Raw genomic sequence first — 21787 nt, 5'->3', positions numbered from 1 at the left:
ACAATTACGTCGTCATGATGCCATGTCTTTCGAAAAGTATTTCCTACCTGCCACTTTCATTCTTCACCTACCTGTTGTATAAGCAGTGATGTATTGGAGCCAAGGTTGCGGAAGAACTCTACGAGCTCGGCCTGTGACGTCGCGGTTCTTACTCGTTCCAGATCGTCCTCCACCGCCCGAAGGCTCCGGAGCAGTCTGTGCACGTCGACCATGTCCGCCAGGATTAGCAGACGCGTAACTGCCGAAAGCAGGCCACGTGCCGCCCTCACCATAGCGGCCCGCTTCATAGAAGAGCACGGTTCTTCAGCAAAATGTCGCGCACTCTCGGACATCGCCGCCCCGGCATCTCGAACCTCAGCTACGGCGAGCAGCATCTCGTCCGCGATGTCGGAGTTCTCGACGGCAATCTCCTCGCCGCTGATGATAAAGTTCTGTGTGGCTCGTTCCACTGCAGCAACGAGAACGTGCGCTCGCTTCGACCGTCCGCCTACCTTCTTTGAAGGGCCTTTCGTGTTGACCAGGGTCGTCACTTGCATCACCAAAGGCTCAAGAGTTTTCTCAACCGATAGTGTTTTGATTTCAAGGTTCTTCGGATCCCAACGCAGCCGCATGCTGGCGCCGTTTAGCGGCGAGCCCCCGTTCGAGGGGGGCATATTTGGTAACCCATCCCCGAGTTCACTAAGACTCAACATTTTTCGACTGTTATTTGTATCGTTGATTCAGTGTTTGCCGTCGCCGGCCTCGTTGTCGCTGTCGTGGTCAACGACGGTCGTTTCCCACTCAGGTTTTGATCAAGCTACTGTCGTTTAGCCCTAGTGGGTTCTTGGCTATTTCGTGTCCCCCACCCGATAACAACCAAGGGGGAGCTCCAATTTCAGCAACAATAAAAAACAACGCGTTCTATTCTAACTACTTCTTTTGGTAACGTTAGCGAATGCTTAGCTGATGATGCATTCGCTTTAATCTCCGCACGTACAAGGACGAACGCGTCGAGGTAGTCTGTAATTATATGAGCTGATCTGAATTGGCGGAAACGCGTCACTCCCAGTATTGGTATGGCAGAAATTTAATCAGGATAACTAACATAAACGATGAGTGGCAAGCAACATGGAGCGATAGTAGTTTCGTAACTTCGATTATTCTTGATACCCCAAGATATGGGGAGTGCATTAAGGACAAGTAGAATTTCTGAAACTTTACCTAAAAGACACAGAAAAGAAGGTACCAATATTAGTATAAGCTACATATAGCTAAATAAATGCAATAGCTTCATTTATTGGATGAGGCTATTTGCTTTTGGTTCAAGAACACGGCCTTAGGAAACAACGATATCAACAGTCGTTCCTTCTGCTGTCACTTCGAATCTAATATATAGTATATTAGATACAAGGCCAATAAGCCAGATGCTACTTTCGAGTGTGGATATTGTGGTTAATATATTGTATATCAAGCATACCTTAATCTTTCGGTATTTCGTTTGAGACGTTCTGTAAAATTAAGCTTAGCATTTAGAAATAGCAAAGGTTCCTTACAATTGCATAGTGAACGGTTTTTTAATTAGGAATTTATGTATTGGCTGGGTCTCATAGCGGAAATCAAAATGACATTTTGCAAGGGGTAATCGTTTGTCCTACTTTCCGAGACTTGCAGAGGATCGTGTCATGTTTGGGAATAGCCGATTTGCTTCTATAGATAACTCGGAGGTGTGTTACAGGTAAATGCATGGGAGGCCACAATCATACATGTTACTTTGGACTGTATTTCAGCCGCGAAATCGCGAATCGCTATACGTTCACAACAATGTGACACACTGCAGCATAATCTAAATTTCTTTATATACACGAAGTAGTATAGAGAACGTATGCCACGTAGAACTGCGGCATATAAATGTATGATTGTGTTCATTTGTATGTTGAATAGTATGATAATATGGTATGCGAATTTTTCAAATTTGATCCTGTCGAAGCGTCACAATCTATCAGGTCCTGCAGGTTTACACATCCAGATCGATAGGGCCCTGAGCTTGCTAATTTGTCGATGCAGCTAATATGTTTCTATTCCGTATTTCGAAGCGCGCAGTCTGCTCTAACATATCGCGTTCCTATTTTGAGCTAATATTATGCCGAAAACGATCACCATCAGCTTTATAGGTCAATTGTCACAGTGGACACAGCGGAGAGGACAATCAAATGTCTCAAACGGACCACTCTGTTCCTGTGTCAGCCTAATATTAGGTCGGCGTCCTGATGTACCTGTTTGAATGAAAAGCTGTCCGCACGTTTGCTTCTAGGTGATCAACAATTTATACAGTAGCTGTAGTTGTTGCAGTGAAATTCGGCGATGTCAACTTCCGCCTCCTGAAGTTACTTTTACTTCATTTCAAGCCGAACGAGTACTGGGTCAGACTTTTCCAGGCTCGCCGGACTTCTGCTGCGAGAAAAGTTTGGCTGACTATTCAACTAACTGCTATCTAATTACGAAAGATGGGTCGCCCAACGTCGTAACGTGTGAAACGGAGTATTAGTGAAAATCAAATAGGCAAACCCACTAGTTACTGGAACGTCCTCCCCTTTCAGCAGACAGAAGAAGTTTCACTTGTGGGTTTGGCAAAGCTATCTCATTTATCTCCTATACGATAATACGGTTAGGTGCATCCAGCAGCAAACGTCAGGATGCTCTCCCATCTTCCATCCTACTTTCAGCTTCAGCCTATAGAACAAAGGATGAAGTCTACAGCTGTCGTTAATAAGTACAGCAGAACGATTTCTGCGTTAACTATCGTTTTCAGCGGCTGTAGCAATAAGAGAAACGGTCACGGTAGCGGCCGCATTGTTGTATTTAGTTGGATGGCTTGTTGGTAAGTGTCAAATAGTTGACACTTCGTTTCTTCGACATACCCCGTTTTGTGGCTCTCGTGGGAAGCTTGACGCGGACAGCAGAGATATGGAGCTGCTTTTCGCTTCATAAACGCATAATGTATCAGCAGCGACGTCAGTAGTTGCGCTGAAGCCATTATAATTGTCGTTGTGTACGCATTGGCTCAAGCATGCTGGTTTAGCGATAGCAAAATCAGTCTGTGCTACCTATAATTTGCTTTGTTTGTGCGCCTTGGAAACGTTTCGGTCGTATTCACCTTATACGACGTCAGCGTCGGTCGTACACGTTTCTCACAGCGTCTTACGTTCGCAAGTAAGTGGCTGACGTTTGACTCGCTAGCCAGTCGGTCGGGCAAACACAATACAATATTGGCATATTATTAGTATAAGGAGACACGAAGACGAAACAGCCGTAGGGGTTTGTGTACAATAAAAAAAGGCAGCAACAACATCAAAAGCAGGCCAATAACGCCACAAACAGTAATAAAAACGGGCGAAGAACACACTAAGCAGTAAATTCTAATGTCGGCAATATTGAGCTCAGCGTGCCGAAACGCTTACTTGATTACGCTTATGGAATGAAAACTATTGGATAACTATCGGCTGCTATGTTTAGTAGCTGGCCTTTAGTAATAACATTAACCCAATAGAAAAAAGGCGACATTCAGATAGACACCGACAAGCTCCGTCATACATAAAGCGGATTAGTTTCTTGTCTTTTCTCACTCTCCTTGTTTTCAGAGCACAGGATCGTGCAAACATCGGTGTATCTACCTTCAGCCTTCGACAGCTGAAGTAATCGTGAAAGTAACAGCACAAAGAGAGAATCTTAAGTAACGCTATAGTGAATTTGAATGTAGCAACGCTGATATGGCGTCGCCGATGGTTGTGTCGTCATTTTCATCATCGTCTAATAAACGAAATGTTGCCAGCGTTATCTGATCGAGACGCCTATCACCAGCAGTAACAGCAGCTCGAACGCTCACCAACGAATCGCCAGCGGCGACAGTTCAACTATCTTTAGACGCGTGCCGTTGCCAAGGTGCCTGCATTGTGGGTGTGTGTGTGTGTACCCATGGCTATTCGAAGGAGATTCGACAGTCCGTTGGCCCGTGCAACGCCATTGATTGGCAATGGGCAGCAGTCAGCGAAGGCGCCAACGCCCGTCGTAACGCATTCATGAAACGGCACTAAAGAAACTTGCAGGTGTTTATGTGCATGGCCGAAACTCCTTGAGTCTCAGTAAACAATGCAATGACTTTGGGATCACTGCAGCGCTGAATGGCGTAGCAGTGACAGATGGCGATGTGGACCACTGTCGTTTACAATGAGCAACTACAGAAACAACTGAGGCACCACGACACCGCGCGGTGAGGGGCAATGCTATGGTCAACGGTATCTAGCACTGTTGATGTTTCAAAGTTAGTACGATATGCCTATATACGTTGTATGTAGTCGTTAAATGGGGCATTATTTATACGTTAGCCAAACGCAAAGCTACGACATCATGTCCATGAGAAGTTTGCCAGACCGCCATGAAGACCTATCACATGTTACCAAGAAAGTTTTGAAACTCATGTTTTTAAGCTTGGGCCGTATGATGGATGATATTAGTCAGGGGGCGACACGCCGCGCAAAACACTCTATAAATACTAATTCTCAATTGACACATCTGATCATACGAGATGCAATAAGTTCATAAAGTAATAACTTTCAAGCAGTTTTTTAACCTTCGTTCATCTTGATAGGCATGTTCTAATCATAGTCTTGAATAAATTGAATATTTAAATCTTTACTTACTACGGTGCGCCTACTTCTCAGCACAGGCAAATATTATAATGGCGGAAACGAGGGTGGAAGAACCAAAATTCACCAACGAAAGAAGAGAATGGGGAGGTGGGCAATCACGAGTTGTGTCGCAATGAACTCGAGTGAACAAACTGGCCCAATTCCAGGGTTGCTATTTTTCTTTAAACAAACCCTTGACATTTACGCTTCAATCAACCAACGAGCCTTATAGAAACGTTATGCGAGCATCAGCCTTGTTACAGATAGAATGTCTCTGTGTAAAATGCTTCGAATTTCGGCCAGAGGCCGCTGAATGCGACCCAAATAGAAGGCTTATCGACCTAGACTCTCTGCAACGACTCTGTAAGAATTGCATTCACACTGGAAAAACGTACGTAGCGAGACACTGGATGTGGATTACATAGATTAGATATCTAAGAAAGTTGAATCTCGATGCATACGCGGTAGTAATTTTTGGTCTGATTTCGACAAGCGGTATCACTTCCAAAGTTCGACATAGCTGAAGCATTAAACTTAGCGTCTTTCAGTTAGCAGAGTGTTTAGTGACTTTGTAACAACCGTATGAGACGATACTGGGTTGTGACACGTACGACAACAAGGGCTGTGCTCAAGATAATGGAACTCGTTTTCGTTTTGAAAGGTTTTCTAGACTACACAGATTTCTCGAAAAATGATGGTCGCTGTTTTAAACATCTCCCTCAACCAGACGTTCTTCGAAAACGGATACCCAATATTAACAATCTAAACGCCAATAAAACAGTGTTCTACAATCTTCATAGGAAGCTGACTGCAGACGATACTGGCGGGGAGGATATTCCCACAGTGAGCAATTCAAGCTTTGTTCTTACTGCTTCACATTGGCTGCGAGCTATGTAAAGTGCGGCTAGCACATGTCTAATCCCGTCGTTCGCGAGAGCTCACGTCTCGCTTGGCGTCGTCACACAGCATCATACATTTCGTCACCATCGCCTGTCACTAACTCTACCAATGGTAGATATGTACGGCAAGCGAACGTGAAGGCCACAGCTGACATGATTCGTCGTTTGTTTCCGGTAGTTTGTTACGGACGTTGTGCGCTTCGCGATAACAACAGCTGCCCGTTATTGCGATCAAGCAAAACAACAGCAGCTTCTGGGGATGACTAATACGCCGGTATTTGGTTTCGGTCGCTACTGCGAAGCGATAGAGTAACCAACCAGCTGACAGCAGACAACTGAGCAATTGCTCGTTTGTCATCAGTAGGAGAAGTTCACTTAAAAACGGATTTTACTCCATGTTTTAGGGTAAAATCGATGTTTGCCTGATCCAAGAGCGGGCCTGAGGCGATAGTTCGTTAGCAGTCTTTTGCGTTGGTACTGCCCTAAAGTGATCTTCTGATAAGAACTGAAATAGTAGGGTCGGATTTTAGTTGAATCGGCCGTTGCGTTTAAACTTCTGCAGCACTCGGCTCTTTCAGTATGTTGTAATATATATATATATATATATATATATATATATATATATATGTATATTACAACTGAAAGAGACTAGAAACTGTTAGTGGTTCACCTGAAATGTTAATTGTAGCTTCAAACCTTCTTTTTTTTTAAATGATTGCAAAGAGTGGTGCCTGTAAATGTTCGGAAACAAATACTTCCTTCTTGGTAATAATAAATGAGGTATCCTCAGCTTGAATGCTAAGCTACAAACATGACTAATAGTGTGTGAACTACACAAGGCAGTAACGCTAACTAATGCTAAACATGGCGCTATCTTAGAAAACAATAGGACAAGCTCCCTATGAATCAGCGAAGATTGGCGGTCTATACAATGAAGCTTCGTGTACTCTTGTTCGCCCTCAGTAGAAGATTAAGAACTTCACTATTATTCACGATATTATTACTCTCGTACTCGCTAGGAGCATAAACAGTTACTTAGCAACGTTCAATGTTTCTTCAGGTTAACCTCTTTACGATGTTAGGTACCAATATAAATAAAATTAATCACCAGCTATTTTTCATCATCGTTCTTTTCATAGCTCGCTTGTGCTGCCATTTTTGCGGTGCGTGCATTTATTTAGCAATTTTAAAAACGATAGCAGCATGCACAGCATAATGGCTTTTTTACTTTACTTTTGCAGCCATTTAACTACTTCATAAAGTGCTTAGAATCCTACCTAAATCAGCAATCGAGTAGCGGTCATAGTAACTTTCTCGTTTTGTCTGGCATTGGCGTACCTAACGATTGGACGACAGCAAACGTATCTGGGAGGGGCATAAATCGTTTCCACCTGTGGCCACTCAGCTGCGGCCATGAAAAGAAAGCAGGGTCGACGTCACTATCCATACATAAAGTGTCGAGTCAGGATCCAGCAATTCAGACTGCGCACGGTGTCGCAAGAGAGAATCTCGTGATCAACTAAAAAAGCAATGCACAGCCTGTAAGAAAGGGCCCACTGATAACGAAAATCAGCGAATTATAGCAGAGCCATCAAATATTGCCACATTAATTGAGATCGACCGGGCCAAGCAGAGAGGCTTCTACTTCGTCCTATTTACCAGAACGTTTGACAGTTCTAACAGGAAGCCTATGTGACTGTTAGTACTCCGTACGTTCAAGAGAACACCTTATAAGTAAGCAAAATAAAATATAGGGGAATACACACAACAATAAATGGTGTGAAGTAAATTTCAGCAAGCAGTGCGCCCTCTAAGGGCTCAATAGAGCTTGCAGAAAACAAGCAAACCTTAGGTATCCTAGTCGTATCATTGGAATTCTCGAAGGTAGTCTACAGGGCTGTATAATCTATATGTTAAACTCTAATACGATTATTTCTTCTAAGCAGGTTGGCAAATGTTAAGAGGATTATCATCTATCCATTTATCCACGAAGGACAGTCGTAACAGACCTCTGGTCTAGTTTGCTCTTTTCTGTTTAGCTGAATTTGCAATGAGTAGATTGACCAGTTCCCCATCCACGCGATCGACCCACCTCTCTATTCGCTTGATTTTCTCGTAAGCTTCAGTCGGTTCGTCATTATCTATTCCGTTTTATTCCATTCCACTATAGAACTCCGGCACCTGCAACTAATGGGCTCTTTTCTCTATTACATTGAGCATAACATGTATCTAATCAGTGAATACAAGAGTTTTATATGCAGACCAGTGAGTTCAACATATATCTGTACCATACGTTTTTTTCACTTAGTTCACCGTGGGGGGATGCACGCGTGACATGTGAGAACACGCGTCGAAAATCGTACATATCGCTGCTAAACGGAGGACCATCAGAGTCGTACATATTATCCTGACTCGGGTATATAAAGCCGCACGCTTGCACTAAAGTGACACGAGGTAAGTAACCCCTGAGAGGCATCGCTAACTTTCGAATAATTACGACACAAATGGCGGAAATAAGCGCTACCGCCAATTTTCTCCGTTCCTTCAATAAACATCCATACCATGTTCCGCTACAAAATACTAACACAGCTATATCGTTGTAGTAATATGCTTGACTTTCTACCATCGATAAGATAACACAGCCGGCCTACAGGGAAGCTTTCCTTCTCGCATTGACTGTAACTAACTTTGCGAAAGCAGTTTCAGCCAAAACTGCAATCGACGTCCAAAAAACAGTTGGCCGAAGCAAGGAGTATGCTTTTTCAGGAGCTGGCGTTTTCGTCCTTTAGCTTGATGTTAGGCTGTGACTACTGCTGCTTCTGCTAAAATTGTAAAATCCGTATGCATTTTACAATAGCCGCATCAGGCATTTGGGTTCCGCAGTCTCTCAGCAGTTTACGAGGAACCTTGTAGGATGCTTGTACTAACGTAGAAATAACGTTGATAACGTGCCACTATGCCCATGCGTCCATAAATATATGCGCGCACTTTAGTCGTCAGAGCGAATCGTTCGCACAGCACTGGTGATGCACTATACGAAAAATGAACTTCTGCCAGCAGGCCCTTTGCACTAAGGTACTCACAGTCAGTCGGGCTGTCACATTGTAAAGCATGGCCGTACATCTTTTGAGCAGGACCAATGAACTCAGGACGAGGTAGGTCCACATTTGTCCTTTGACTGGGCAAACTACCGCCGAGCGAAGCAGCAGTAATAGTAGACTGTACTCACTTAGGCGTTTACAAACAGTTGGGGAGAAATTCGTCATCCTACCGGAACGCCGATCCGCATATCATAGCTATTACTACTACGGCGGAAACATGACCTAGCCTCCTCCTCGAACTTTCCTGTCTTCATTCAATGCTGACCCGTCGATGACAAAACAACACATAATAACAAAGTATCACTTTTCATATTCTATTCATGTATAAGTTTAACAAAAAAAGTTCGACACAGTTGTCGCCAAACAGACAAAGGCATTTGTCGAATGATTGCCACGAAGGTAGCCATAAATTATTACGATTATTGCTGTTTTCAAATACACTAGAGGACCCGCTCATGGGTGAGGCAAAGCGTTCTTTATCGCGGCTTTGAATGATAAATTATTCTTAGGAACTCGACATAGCAGACCATTTAGTTTAGCTTGATTGCGATAGTGATCTTAGTCCAAATGCACTATAGTGACGCGGCGGCGGATCCGACTGTTGTATGAATTAGAAAAAGGAAGTGACACTGCCTAAGACTGACGGCAAATGAATCTATCCCCGACGCTCTTCCAGAAGGAGTTGCTTAATTTAACCCATAACATAGATAATGAAGCTCTTTAAGTTGGCATTGTGCTGGACCTTAAAGAAGGAAGTGGTTCATAGGAAAGACAAACTGCATTGGAAAAATAGCTCAATCGTTTGTCATTGCTGGGTAGTCTGACCGTTCTGTATTCGAATCAAATTTACAATGGGGTCTGATTGTTCCGATTTTTGATTACGGAGGGCCACAACGGCTCCTCTGTAGACTGACTATGAATGTCCACTTTTCAATTCTAAGTCTTGCAGTTAGATCAAAATGCGCCTATCCGAAAAGAGAACATTCGCTTAAGCGAATCGTCAGACGAGGTCAAGAGACACAAGGCAAAACTCAATATCCTTAACAATGCGGTAAAGGCAAATCGTAATCTGTTTTCCGAGACGATGTAACTAGAAACGATCGCGGTGACTCATTCAGAAATATAAGTTACATATGTAAAATCCATGTGTGTGTGTGTGTGTGTGTGTTTGTAAACGTTTTTCCGAACTCGCTGAACGGGATCTGTTATTGACATCGCCCAGCTGGTGACGGCGGCCACATTTCCCGCCTATATTAATCAGAAGAATAACCAAGAAGTTATACACCTTCAAAACACTAACTGTACCCTAACTAATCTAATTAAAACTAACCAGACTATAATTGCTGCTATGTTACGCTATATCAGCAGCTATTGGTTAATTTGTGTCAAGTCAGGCTCATCAGGCATTTCCTTTTCGCTGGCGACTTTGTCCCATCTCGACCTGGAAGCAGTAAGAGGACGCATATAAGCTTCTCTGTTTAATCAAACACCGCCATTAACAATAACAAGAGCAAAGATAGAAACATGGGAATTATTAATCAGCTTCATTGTCACGCCACCACATCCCTTATTTTTGCCTGTCTCAGTCCCACTTTATCGATCTTTCTAACTGTGTTTATCCCCCCATGGTCGTTACGAGTCTCAACACATCTGTATGATGCCTTGCTCGCTCAGACGTTCATGCAGGGCATTCGCTATCCTAGACTCGACCCATCCCCAGTTAGCGCTAGCCGGGCTGTTCGTCCTGCTCGACCTGCTCTCTTTTGATGTGAGCCTGGATGCACATCTACATTTGCACAAATCTACTCTTGTATATATGGATAGCTATGTAGATATATAGGTACATTTGTTCAGTTTATCGATGTAAGTCCGCTTCGAAACAGAAGTAGCAGCATATGGATATGGAGAGCGAGTCATACGCTAGCGCTTCAATACCTACGAAAGTAAACTAACTAGCTGGCCTACACCGATTTCATTGATTTCAATCTTTACTGGCAAATAGATCCCACTGTATCGTGGTCTTCAATATTGTACCCAATTTTCCTCGTAAGAGCCACTGGCGCGAGGCTGAGTTGGTGGGGTCAATCAGCCTTCGCTAACCTCAGCCGATTTCTTTTCTATTCCTTAGCGTCGTCTTCCTTCCTCTTGAGCTACTCGGTTCCTCAGCTCGCAATGCAGCCGCTGCAGCGCCGTCTGCTTTACTCGATCAGCCATCAATTGCGCTGAGTCATCATGTCATTTCAACCCCGTCATGATCAGACCCCGCGCTCTTCGCAATGAACCCCCGTTCTATGTTCGCCGCCCTGGCCTCTCGTCTCTCCCCATCTCCTGACTATTTTCCTCAGGACAGTACTACTTAGTGTTCACCGGCGGCAGCAGCAGACGCTTTCTCCGAGTCGTTGCTCGTGTCGCTGCAACTCATGCTGCCGTCGGCTGGTCCGCTGCTGCTGCTGCAACCTTTTCCTTAGCTACAGGAAAGCCAACCACAACGAAAAGTCGCAACTCTCGTAGAAATGGTAACATCTCGTTCCGACCTCGCGTATTCGCAGCTGGAATAAAGCTGCCAGCCTATGGAGCTGCTGCTTCACGAAACCTGGTGCGATAGCGCCATTCCACTGAAGTACATATCGTCGAAGAGCACATTATCGTCGCATAGCCAGTGTCGCGAGCTCCGGCTCTTGTAATGAAACTTCGAGTGGAAGAGGGCGAGTCAGTGGCGCACAACGTCGGCCTCAGAAAACCTAAAATGAAACAGCAAGCAGGCCGCACTAGCCGGCTTTGTTGCTGGGCTTACTTACATCCATGGGACGCCTCGAAGCTGCTGCAGCAGCAGCAGCAGCAGATGTGCATCGCATGGAAGTACTAGCAGCAGACGAAGCCAAATAAAGCAGCTTGCCAACGTTGCAAGCTTCCAACGATTCGATGCCATCGATTCATCGTTCCAAATTGAACAGCATCAGTGGTGTCGCGTCGATTTTTTCCTATGTATTGAGTATTTGCCGCAGCGGGCAACAATGTTATTACCACGCACTGTAAGACCATCGTCTGATAAGGCTTTTAAGGTGCAAAGGTTGTTCATTCATAAGACAGACTCGGAGAATACGGTATATACGGTACATATCACGGTGTAGCCACACTATTATAGCTTATTCATAAATCGCCATAGGCAAGATCTCTTTCTTCTATACATTGACCAATACTTAGTGAGATCACATTGCATAACCTTGTTTTTTATGGCGTTGCTCTCCCATATAGGACTAGCAAAGTGGCAGGATTTAAAGCCTGTATCTTTGTCCGATAATCACCTAAATAATGACTTTTTTTGTGCTTTGGAACTTTACTCTCGGAACCCGCGACCATTTCTCATTAGAAACTGTCAAAAGTAGTTCTCTTCGTGGAAGTTCAGGTAAATCTGATTACGATTCGACTGTACGTGCATGCACGCTCCTGTATCAATTACAAAAGAATTACTTACCGAATCATATTGGAACCATTAGATATCTACCAGATAACTGCGTATTTATGCGATATTCGCCTTACAATAATGATAATATCGCAGATAGCAAAGGAGACAAACTACTGCAGCAGCGATTTCCCGCGTCATGCCTGCCTTTTTTGGTCCGCAGCGCGCAGGGAATTGATTGTAGTCGTTCCATTTTGTTAGCAGCACTTTTGCTGTTCTAGGTATGGTGCCAACAGTATAAGCTTTTGCAGCTGGAACACGATACTGGTTTCAATTGAGTTGTATGTATCTGTCACAAGCGTTGAACCTCGTCGCAAATAGACACCACCAGTGCCAGAAGCGGAAACAATTGATAAATATTGCACATGGAAAGCACACGAAGCGATGTATGCGGTACCATGTCAACGAAGAACGATCGAAGCCTTACCCCTAACGTTGGAGGCACTTTCAGCTAGGTACATACAGCTAATGAAGAATGCGAGCCTTTATGACTCAGGGCAACGACGCATATGTTAGCTGACACGGCCTTACATGCTGTCTAGCACAAGCATTACAGATAGCTAAGGAATATATGGTTTGCGAAAAATATGTAGTTTATCTACATTCAGCTGATAAAAAAGGCAAAACGGTTGCCTACTATTCGTAGTCCGCAGATCTGACAAGCGAATAGAACTTTAGTCGATTAACACCAGAAAGAAAAAGAGGAAGGGAGGAAAGGAGGAAGGGAGAAAGAGAGAGGGCACCCTTATAGAGCACGTAACATAATCGAGCGAGACATAAATCCAATCTTATTTGTGAATTACCTGTTCGAATTTTCACAGCGCTGAATGACCACTTATGACCTACGTTCTTCTAGGTAAAAAAACAAAGCTGTGGCGACGCACAAGTAAAATTTCGTAACAATTCCGAGTGCTCAGATAACACTGAGCAACTCGGTGTAACGAGCATTCTATGATTCCCCTCAAGTGGAGCATCAAGCGTGCACTTAAGCTTTATGTGAAAAAAAATCAATCGCACAGATTTTCTGCAAATGTTGCAGAATGATACCGGGAACCTGACAGCGGATAAAATTTAAGTAGATAGATGATTCAACCATTTCAAAAACAGGCAGGACTATATCGAGGGTGCCCTTGGTTTTCGAAGACCTGTGACTGCCATTACGAACAAGAGCTATAGAGCTCCTTACGATTTTCTTCAAGGGATGAGTTCACGCCGTCCGGCTTTTACGAAGAGATTTTAAGAAGATTTCACGAGCCTGTCCGATGCAAGAGACCAGAACTGCGGCACAACAAGTCCTGAGTCCTTTCTCACGGCAAGGCACAGATCTATACCTCTCTTTTGCGAAAAACTATGTTGCCCCAATCCCGTCTTCACTAGATCTAGAACAGCAAGCTGAAAATTAGCCTGACGATCGAATTTGAAAACGGTTTTATAAACTAGTTAACACAATGGCATAGATGTTTTGCATCTCACGAGCACTGCTCCGGAAGGGGCAACTTGAATTGGGACGATTAAATACCTATTGATCTGGAACAAGTTAGTTTTGTCAATTAGTTTCGAATAAAGGTTTATGTATTCCGCAGCAAATAGCGCCACCAAATGAACATCTTCGGTTAAAGACTTCAATGCTACTTCATAGCAATCGCTTAGTTTACAAGAGGACGTGCAAATGTACATGACAAAACTCAACGTTTCTATTGCAACATACGCGTGGGAAAGCGCGATTTAGGCTGTATTTCAGCACGGATTTAACGCTTTTAGGACCTACTCGATTTTTATCGTTTCTAGCAGCGAATTGGTAATTTCGCTAAGAGGTTATCCTTCTGAAGGGCATCCCATTTCGGTGTTGGATTTAATAATTCACTGCTAGCATGACGTCTATATATCGTACATGCACAGATTCTAAGTATCATCCCGGGTGTAGCCTGGAATATTTTGAGGATCCATAAACATTTGCGAAGGCCAAGAACGCCTGTGGCAACGTGCTTGTTTATTAAACTTCAGGCGTGAGGTGGTGTAGCATCAAAGGCGGGCGTACAGACACTTCGCCTCGTGATGAAGAACAGCTGTCTAGAACAATGCTTAACAGCAACATCGAAAATTAAATTCTACGCATTGACTCGAGACTCAAGAACATGTAAAGCGTTAGAGATTTCAACGCCTAGAAGATTCGAACACTTCACTGTTGTTGGTGTCGAGCAAAACACTTCAAAAGCCACATGGTGCAAACATGTCAAAAAGCATCCCACTGGAGCAATGCTTAATGGAAGTACCGAACATAAAACTCACAGCTCAAAAGAATTACCTTTGCATAACACATGCAGACTCAAGTTTAAAACAGATGCATGTGTTTGCTATACATTTCAAAGGCAGCACATATGGTTAGGGATGTGTCCGGCAAGCCTGCGAGTTAGAGGAAAACCATTATGGATGAAGTATCTCCATGTACCTAGGTCACATTCTTTATTTGCTTTGTCGTAGCTCTGGTTTACACAAAGCACTTGTACCAACTACCAGTAGCTGTACTCTGATTTTACATTGCATTTAAAGTGCGATCACTAGGAACTGGTCAATCTATGGGTACTAGGCAAAGATATTTCAAATAGTACATTCAAACAGAATCCAGAGTTCAAATCTCAATCCTGCCAATTTTTAATTAAAAGGTATATTCCACCCCGATAAATCATTTCAGCTCGTATTTTCCTATACGACACGTGGTATATAACATTTCGGTGTTAGCAACTAGACAATATCACCCAATTTATGCACTGAACATACAGCTTCACATTCTCTAGTGCACAAGTATGGCAAGAGAAGCAAGCAGCCTGATCTTCCACTCCGCCCGATTGCCTTCGTCAGTTTTTTCTTGCCACAAAGAAGGCGTTACTGTTAGATCGTACTCTGTTGCTATCCGGCACTCATAGACGCCTATAATGTGACACTGGAGGGAGACTCCGACGCAGCCCATAGGGTGGTGCCTGGCTTTCCCTTGTGGGCTGATACGTAAGTCGTTGCTTTCAGATTTGTTACATTTACTATATGCCGGAAAGATTTGGGCCAAAACGAGATAACTGAGAAAGATCCCGATCACGATACATATAACGTTCAAGGCGATTTTTTTATGCCCTGGTCGCAGAAGAAGCTAAGCGAAACATTGTACAACTGTGTGCAGAACTAAACATTCCATGGTACCTTCTGCTATATTTCTTTTTTTTTGCTTCTATCAATAATATCTTCTACTGTTTAATTATTTTTGGCAGTTAATCCAATTTCGTGAGCCTAATATTAATAAATAATGTAGATCTAAAAAAATTATGTATTTTATATAACATTCTTATAACATGGAACTTTTCAGACTCACGGAGTTCATTCGATACTTCTCACGTACCTATTGTACTGTTGTCACAAAGGCAGATCTTCTTGGTGAAATAAACTACAATAGATACTAGTCCAAGGTATTAAGGCGACGACTCGACCAATACGAGACCAGGGAAAGACTAATAGCTCGTTTAAATGCTGAGTATTCTTTGATTAACTTTACGTTTTAAAATATATAAGGTTCAAACATTATGGCAACTTCGAACGCCCAGTTGCGTTCGCATATTTAGCAAGATTCACTCTTTAGCTATTTACTGATGTATCATATTCTGTTGTATCTAGCATGCACCTAAGAGTCATGACGGCAGCTTGGCCAGCTTGGATATGAGCCATCCATGAGGAAAAAAGTTCCTTATCAACGCTTGGGGCGTCTGTTTCCTAGTATTTACTGAGCAAATTGCCTTCACATACATCACGTTTTAGAAAGTAAAAAGAATAACCAACACATGTCATCCCCCGGTTCATGATTTTTGTTCATTTTCCAGTAGACCGGCACTCGATTCAGCGTTTGAAGCAGATTGTTATGTGCGTTTCATGCACATCACAATCTGTTTCGACAGTCTACGCCTTGCGCCAAACCAGGAAAGCAGCCTTATATATGCAGATATGCATACAGGTTTCACCGAACTAAACGAACTTGCACGGACTCCTGCTGCGTGATTATATATATTAGTTTATTTATTAAAAGTATTTTTTTTTTACTTTTAATAAATAAACTAATTAATAAATAAATTAAAAAATATATTTTTTATTTTTTTTAAATGCCACCTAACCGAAAATTCGCGCAGCATACACTGCCTAATCTTCCTTGCTGAGGCCTTCAACCCCGCCCCCATTCTAAGCCCATCTGCATGCATATATGTCATATGCATAAAAACAACCTTCTTTGCTTATCCGATTTGGCTTGTAAGTGAATTGCGAATACGATCCGGAAAGAACTATGTTCGTTCCACGAATAGTGAAAGAACTCTTGTCTCGCCCTGTTCCTTCCTACTCCCCCTTGGCACACGCGTGTTCCATTTCAACAAGAAGTCGCTGCTGGTGTCTACGGACCCTCGATCGACCATCTGTTCGCCAGCCCGATTATCAAAGCTGTTCGCTCTGAATCTCTTGTACGTATCATTACTGGAACTTTGACAGCACTGCACTCCGCCCGCAGGTGCGGATTCCTCCCACTAATTTCTTTCAACACCAACATGGCAACTTCGTGACCTTCTGGCAGCCAGGCCCGCCGTCGTTAACTGACAAAGTGCGGAATGACTGAAGGAGTCGGTTGAAGCCTTTTTGCGCATGCATATCTTCGCGTGCGAGCATCGTCGTCGATAAATCAAAGATGTCCTACTGCGATTTTTACGCCCTTTATACCGTGGAATGCGTCGTGTTCATATGACCCAGTATTTTCGTAGACTAGATGTACACTGCAGACGAATATCATTCAACACGATAATGCCCTACACGTAGCCGACGTAGATGATTTAACACTCTCGACACGTTATCACTGCGCTTTGCCGCGTAAACTACTCATCCAAATAATCTTTCTTTAAAAATACGTTTTCTATAGTTATAAGACGGGTTGATTTGGGATCAACAGGGATAGAGTACTACAGGGATAGAGAGTTTAACCTGAATTAGATTTCAAAGTAAGCTTAAGTTACTTTCACCAGAGGGACTACCAGCATAGCAGGACGTTAGTCCGTGAACCATGATGTATCTAAAAAATAAAAAGCATGTTCACTACGAGCACAGCGAAACACCGATTACGTTTTCAATAGGTTTGATTCCGAACGTGTCACTTTTTTATTGCTACATAAAACAAAAGCTCATCGGGTGACGGGTAATATATCATACGTTCTAGATAGTAATGTTTGGAAAAAAATTTGGCCGAGGCATTTATTCGTCTAGCCTACACCATTCGTCTAAAATAATACTGAAGTAATATGAGAATTCTGCCTAGGGAATAGGGAGAATCTTCTTCTTAGGGAATCCTAGGGAAATTCTTCGAGAATAGGGAGGAAATTCTGTGACTATAACTTGTCAAGAACGATATCTATTCTAACTGTAATTATTAGTTACATTCTACACCTTCTCGATCTTTTGTTGACCCACGCGCTTTTCTGCGAATTATAAAAATCTTGTGGCTGTTGGACAAATTAATCTTTATTACTTTGCTACCTAAAACATTGGTTTTGCATCGTGTGTTTAGGCGTCACCAACTTGTCAGAAAGTTGCATTTGGTAAGGGTGCGCAATTCGGAGAAGATCTACTTCAAAGGAACTTGTTTTAAGATAGCGATGCATAACATAAGTGATGTGATGCCCCACCGGCACGCAGATTACGTTGATATAGGAGGGTTTAACGAAATAGAAGAGCTGTTAAGTACTTCGCTTCCAAACTTACTTTAACGTATGCCAGAAGACTGACGTGACTGCCCTGTCATAAATCTAGAACAAGAGCTACCGACAAGTCTTTTCGGTCTTTCAAAGTCGTAACATGAAAAACCTATAGTGAAGGATACTGCCATGGCGAAAGCCTTCCAACATTTGGCATAGTATATTTAGATGCAACCGTTCCATAAGTTCTTTTTTCGAATTGATTAATAACTGAGTAAACTCAGCTACATCTTACTATAGATCACTACAAATAGATAAATAGGAAAATAACAGCAATCATCACGTTTGCGCCGTATCGCGCCAATGCCGCTAATTATAATTCTATCTTTACCTGCATTATAATATGAATAAAAAATCTCATCACCAAATTATACACACACACGCACAGTTATTCCTCGAACACAAAGAAAACTTAGCGAATCGGTTAACGGGCAAACCTACTATACCATTGCCGTGCACAATATTCGTTGTTCCCCATTACTAACTCTCGCGTCAAACCTTGAAGCCTGATTTGACTGGAACAGTAAATGTTAGCAGGTCAGGTGGGCGTTGATCTGCATTAACCACTGCCATATTATTGCTTAAATACAACTAGCTGCAGCTACTACCAAAGTGTTAAATTTTTGAGTGAGCTTGAATGCACCCCAACGGTATATCGGAGTTTACCCAAGCTTACGTTTTACTTCCTTGCCGTATCATGATGTCTCTCCACTGCTGCTAACGCTCCAGTTAATGGTAGACAGCACCTACCTCAGTAACAGTTAGCGTGTTTCTGCTTGTGAAAACAACCCGAGCACAGCGGAGCATCGATAGTGACAACACTTGCTAAGATACGAGGTCATAGCGGCTCACATTTCATATTTTCAAAAATAGTATCGGTACTTTTTACAGTTGTTCCTGCCAATGTCGATGCGGCTTGCTATATGCTACGTGACTAGCGGACTCGCTCACATATAGATAGGAGTGTAGCTGCCAACACTGCTAGGGAAAGTACCGGCTAGGGATCGACGCAAAGACTCACCAGCAAGCCGGTAGACCACCCCAAAAACCAACTGAAATCACATTCTATGCACTGCTGGTTACCCAACAAGCTGTGCCTAAATATAATATCTAAGACCACATGTTCCACTCCGTAAAGGATGCAGTGGTCCCTTTCGCTTAGCACATCCTCAGACAACTCTCACAAAGCAGACTTTTCCTTCTGACTTGTTCAGCACACAAAAAAGTGACCTCTAGGAAATGATGGCTGTGTAACTCGTGCTTAAAGGCTTTGTGAGTCCGTAAGCCAAGGACATCTAGCTTTCCTTCCCAATTATTAAGCCCGCGGGAGCATTAATTAACGTTTACTATATCTAAAAATAATGCATATTTCTTACTACTAGAAAAACATCCTTACAGCATAAGCATACATTTAGTGTGCATCGTTCGGTGGCCAAAAAGAGTATTCATCTTGCTTATGACACTGTATCCAATGATTACTGTCAATTCTTTAGCGTACATTTCAAACTACGAATGTTTTTATAATGTGTACAGACGCACTAGCAGAGACGAATACATGTCTTCATTCTCTTTCACAATTTGCCAGACGTCACCGTCAATGAAAACCCGCTTTTTTTATTATTCCCTTTTATCATTCCATTGTAATTTCATATCAAAGCTGCGCGGTTTCAGAAACCTACTGTATCCGGCTGCTTTTACCCTTCTCCATTTTATTCTGAGGCCTCTTATCCCTCTAATCACCACTATCAGGTGAGCTGAACCGGGGATTTCGTTTGCAGAAATGTTGCGTTCAGCACTACACGCAGCTGCTTTCCATCACATGCCGTCTGGAAAGGGCTATTATTCGAGTTCTACGAGTGAGTAATTTTCTCTCTAAGGTGTACAACTAGGAAAGGAACCTTCGAAAATGGTAAAATATAAGGAGTGAATATTTAGTGCAGTCATTTTAAGCGACGTAAACTTGAGGTTGAGGACAGGAGCTCACCATCAGTTAATATCGCATATCAGCTTATATAGGGAGGTATTACAAAGTGACGGGCGGAAAGGGGTCTTATAGGGTGCAATCGACTAAAAGCGTTTGATCTTGCTACAACTATCTTAAAGTTCGAAGACTGAAGAAGAAACCGATTGATAGAAGCAAAAAGTCTTTGGTCTTAGTGTCAGTTCTGAAAAAAAAATACGAATTATCCAATATCAACTGTTAATCATCCGTATCGATACTACAATTAAAGAAAAATAAAGATGATACGACTTATAAAATTTAGACTACATTTGAATAAAGTCAATACTTTGTCAGAAAGACATTTGAATAAGCATATTAAAGGGAAGACTATGGAGAACCAAAAGGGGGACGTTGAAGTCTATATACACTAACACCATTTGGTTCATCGTTCGATTTGAATGGTCAGATAGTCCATTTTACACAATAAACTTTACGACACGCGATCATGATTAACAGGGTAGAGTTAGTAAAAACAGAATGAAAGCAATGTAATGCAATGGTTGTGCGCGTGCACTAAGCGCTTATTATACTACGCGCATTATTTGTAAAAAGAATGTACTGAGATCGTTCAAAATTGGTGCTTCTCACATATATTGTCGATGTCTATTTGCTGTCCTCTTGCCATATAATGATAAGCATTACACAAACGTCGTATTAGCTTGGAAAAAGCTGAAGATAAGCAAATCATTATAATTATATATATATATATATATATAAGTTTAAATTAATTAAAAGTTAAAATTAAAAAAAGCAGGCCGTTCAGCGTAAAAAGAAGCAGCGGACTGTTCGCCTTTGATTTCTAGTTTTTACAATTTGACGTATTCTAGCAGCTTTCGTCTAGTAAGAGCAGTTTTTTTTCTGCGACGACATTCGAACCATTTGTGTACGCACATGAAAGTTAGAGGTAAAAGATCACCTGTGGAGGATGCTCCTCTCTAACAAAGGTTCTTGATTTCCATTCGTCAGAGTGAAGCACAATATCTAGCTTGTAAAGCTGGTATGTATTCATTGCGTTACCTTACAGGCAAATTTAATAAGTACCTTTTTATCATTTTCCTTCTGCCGCTTAGAAGATTGCTACATGGCATTTTTACTCTACATGTAGAACGGTTTCCCGGTGTTACAGTATGCAGACCAGCCTTTTCCAGGCAGCATCAATGTGGCGAATTTAAAAAGCGTCTTTTAAATTTCTGTTCTTCATCAACAAGATTCATTGATTTGACTGTTAGTGTTTAGTTTCGTAATAGACGCAAACCTTTTTTGTTCCTTTGACCGTTTCGAGCTCTCATCCTACAACTGATATGCATTGTGGGTGATATGGCGTCGAAATTAAGCGCTGAAATTGACTCAGAGAAGTCAACGCGTCCTGTGACCGTCACACGTCCGCGCATCGATATGACGTATAAAAGATTTCCGAGGGCAAGCATTAAGCTTTAAACCAAATTCGTATGAATGTCCTAATACTGTCGGACTATAAAATATTTTTTTGCGAATGTTCTTAATATGGAGCACATATTACGCAGACATCGTAGCACTAAGTCTTGTTGTTTATCGGATTATTATGGACCACACAGCAGACATGTCTTAGTCTCTAGCATTTCTGCAATTTAAATAAAGCGATCTCCCTATCGGCTGTAAAATATCTTAGACCACAGATCTTGCTACGTTGTATAGGTTGAGACCTGTGCGGTGGCTTTAAAAGCATTAATATGCACACTACTTTGAGCAGAGAATGTGCATCTTGTTCCCACAACTCTGTTAGTCAAGTACATAATTTTGAAATATTTTAGTAAAATCGCATTTGGGTACCTTAATTACACGCACCTGCACTAGTAAGAACTCTAATCATATCAAGATCTCTATCTTGTACCTTCATTGTTTTCTGCATAT

At 42.4% G+C, this 21787-nt stretch overlaps 1 protein-coding gene across 8 annotated transcripts in view; it reads right to left on the bottom strand.

Moving 5' to 3' along the window:
* Positions 1-21787, bottom strand: part of alpha-Cat (catenin alpha) — a 42546-nt gene that overhangs the window by 12959 nt on the left and 7800 nt on the right. The window contains exons 2-5 of one of the 8 annotated variants that reach the window (XM_086991198.1): positions 9995-10105; positions 7656-7750; positions 6902-7082; positions 72-1200 (exon numbers count right to left, since the gene is read on the bottom strand). In XM_086991198.1, the coding sequence (XP_086847324.1) occupies positions 72-692 (621 nt within the window). In that variant the 5' untranslated portion in view covers positions 693-1200; positions 6902-7082; positions 7656-7750; positions 9995-10105. Of the gene's footprint in view, positions 1-71; positions 1201-4676; positions 5020-6901; positions 7083-7655; positions 7751-9994; positions 10106-18341; positions 18484-21787 lie in introns of those variants that run through there. The other 7 variants (XM_086991200.1, XM_022807050.2, XM_086991199.1 and 4 more) reach the window with 7 other exon arrangements.

This window comes from Varroa destructor, unplaced genomic scaffold, assembly GCF_002443255.2.
Source record: "Varroa destructor unplaced genomic scaffold, Vdes_3.0 BEIS01000005.1, whole genome shotgun sequence".
In the NCBI taxonomy this organism is placed as follows: domain Eukaryota; kingdom Metazoa; phylum Arthropoda; class Arachnida; order Mesostigmata; family Varroidae; genus Varroa; species Varroa destructor.
Note: the sequence above shows the minus strand (reverse complement) of the source record. Positions and strands in the feature narration are given on the sequence as shown.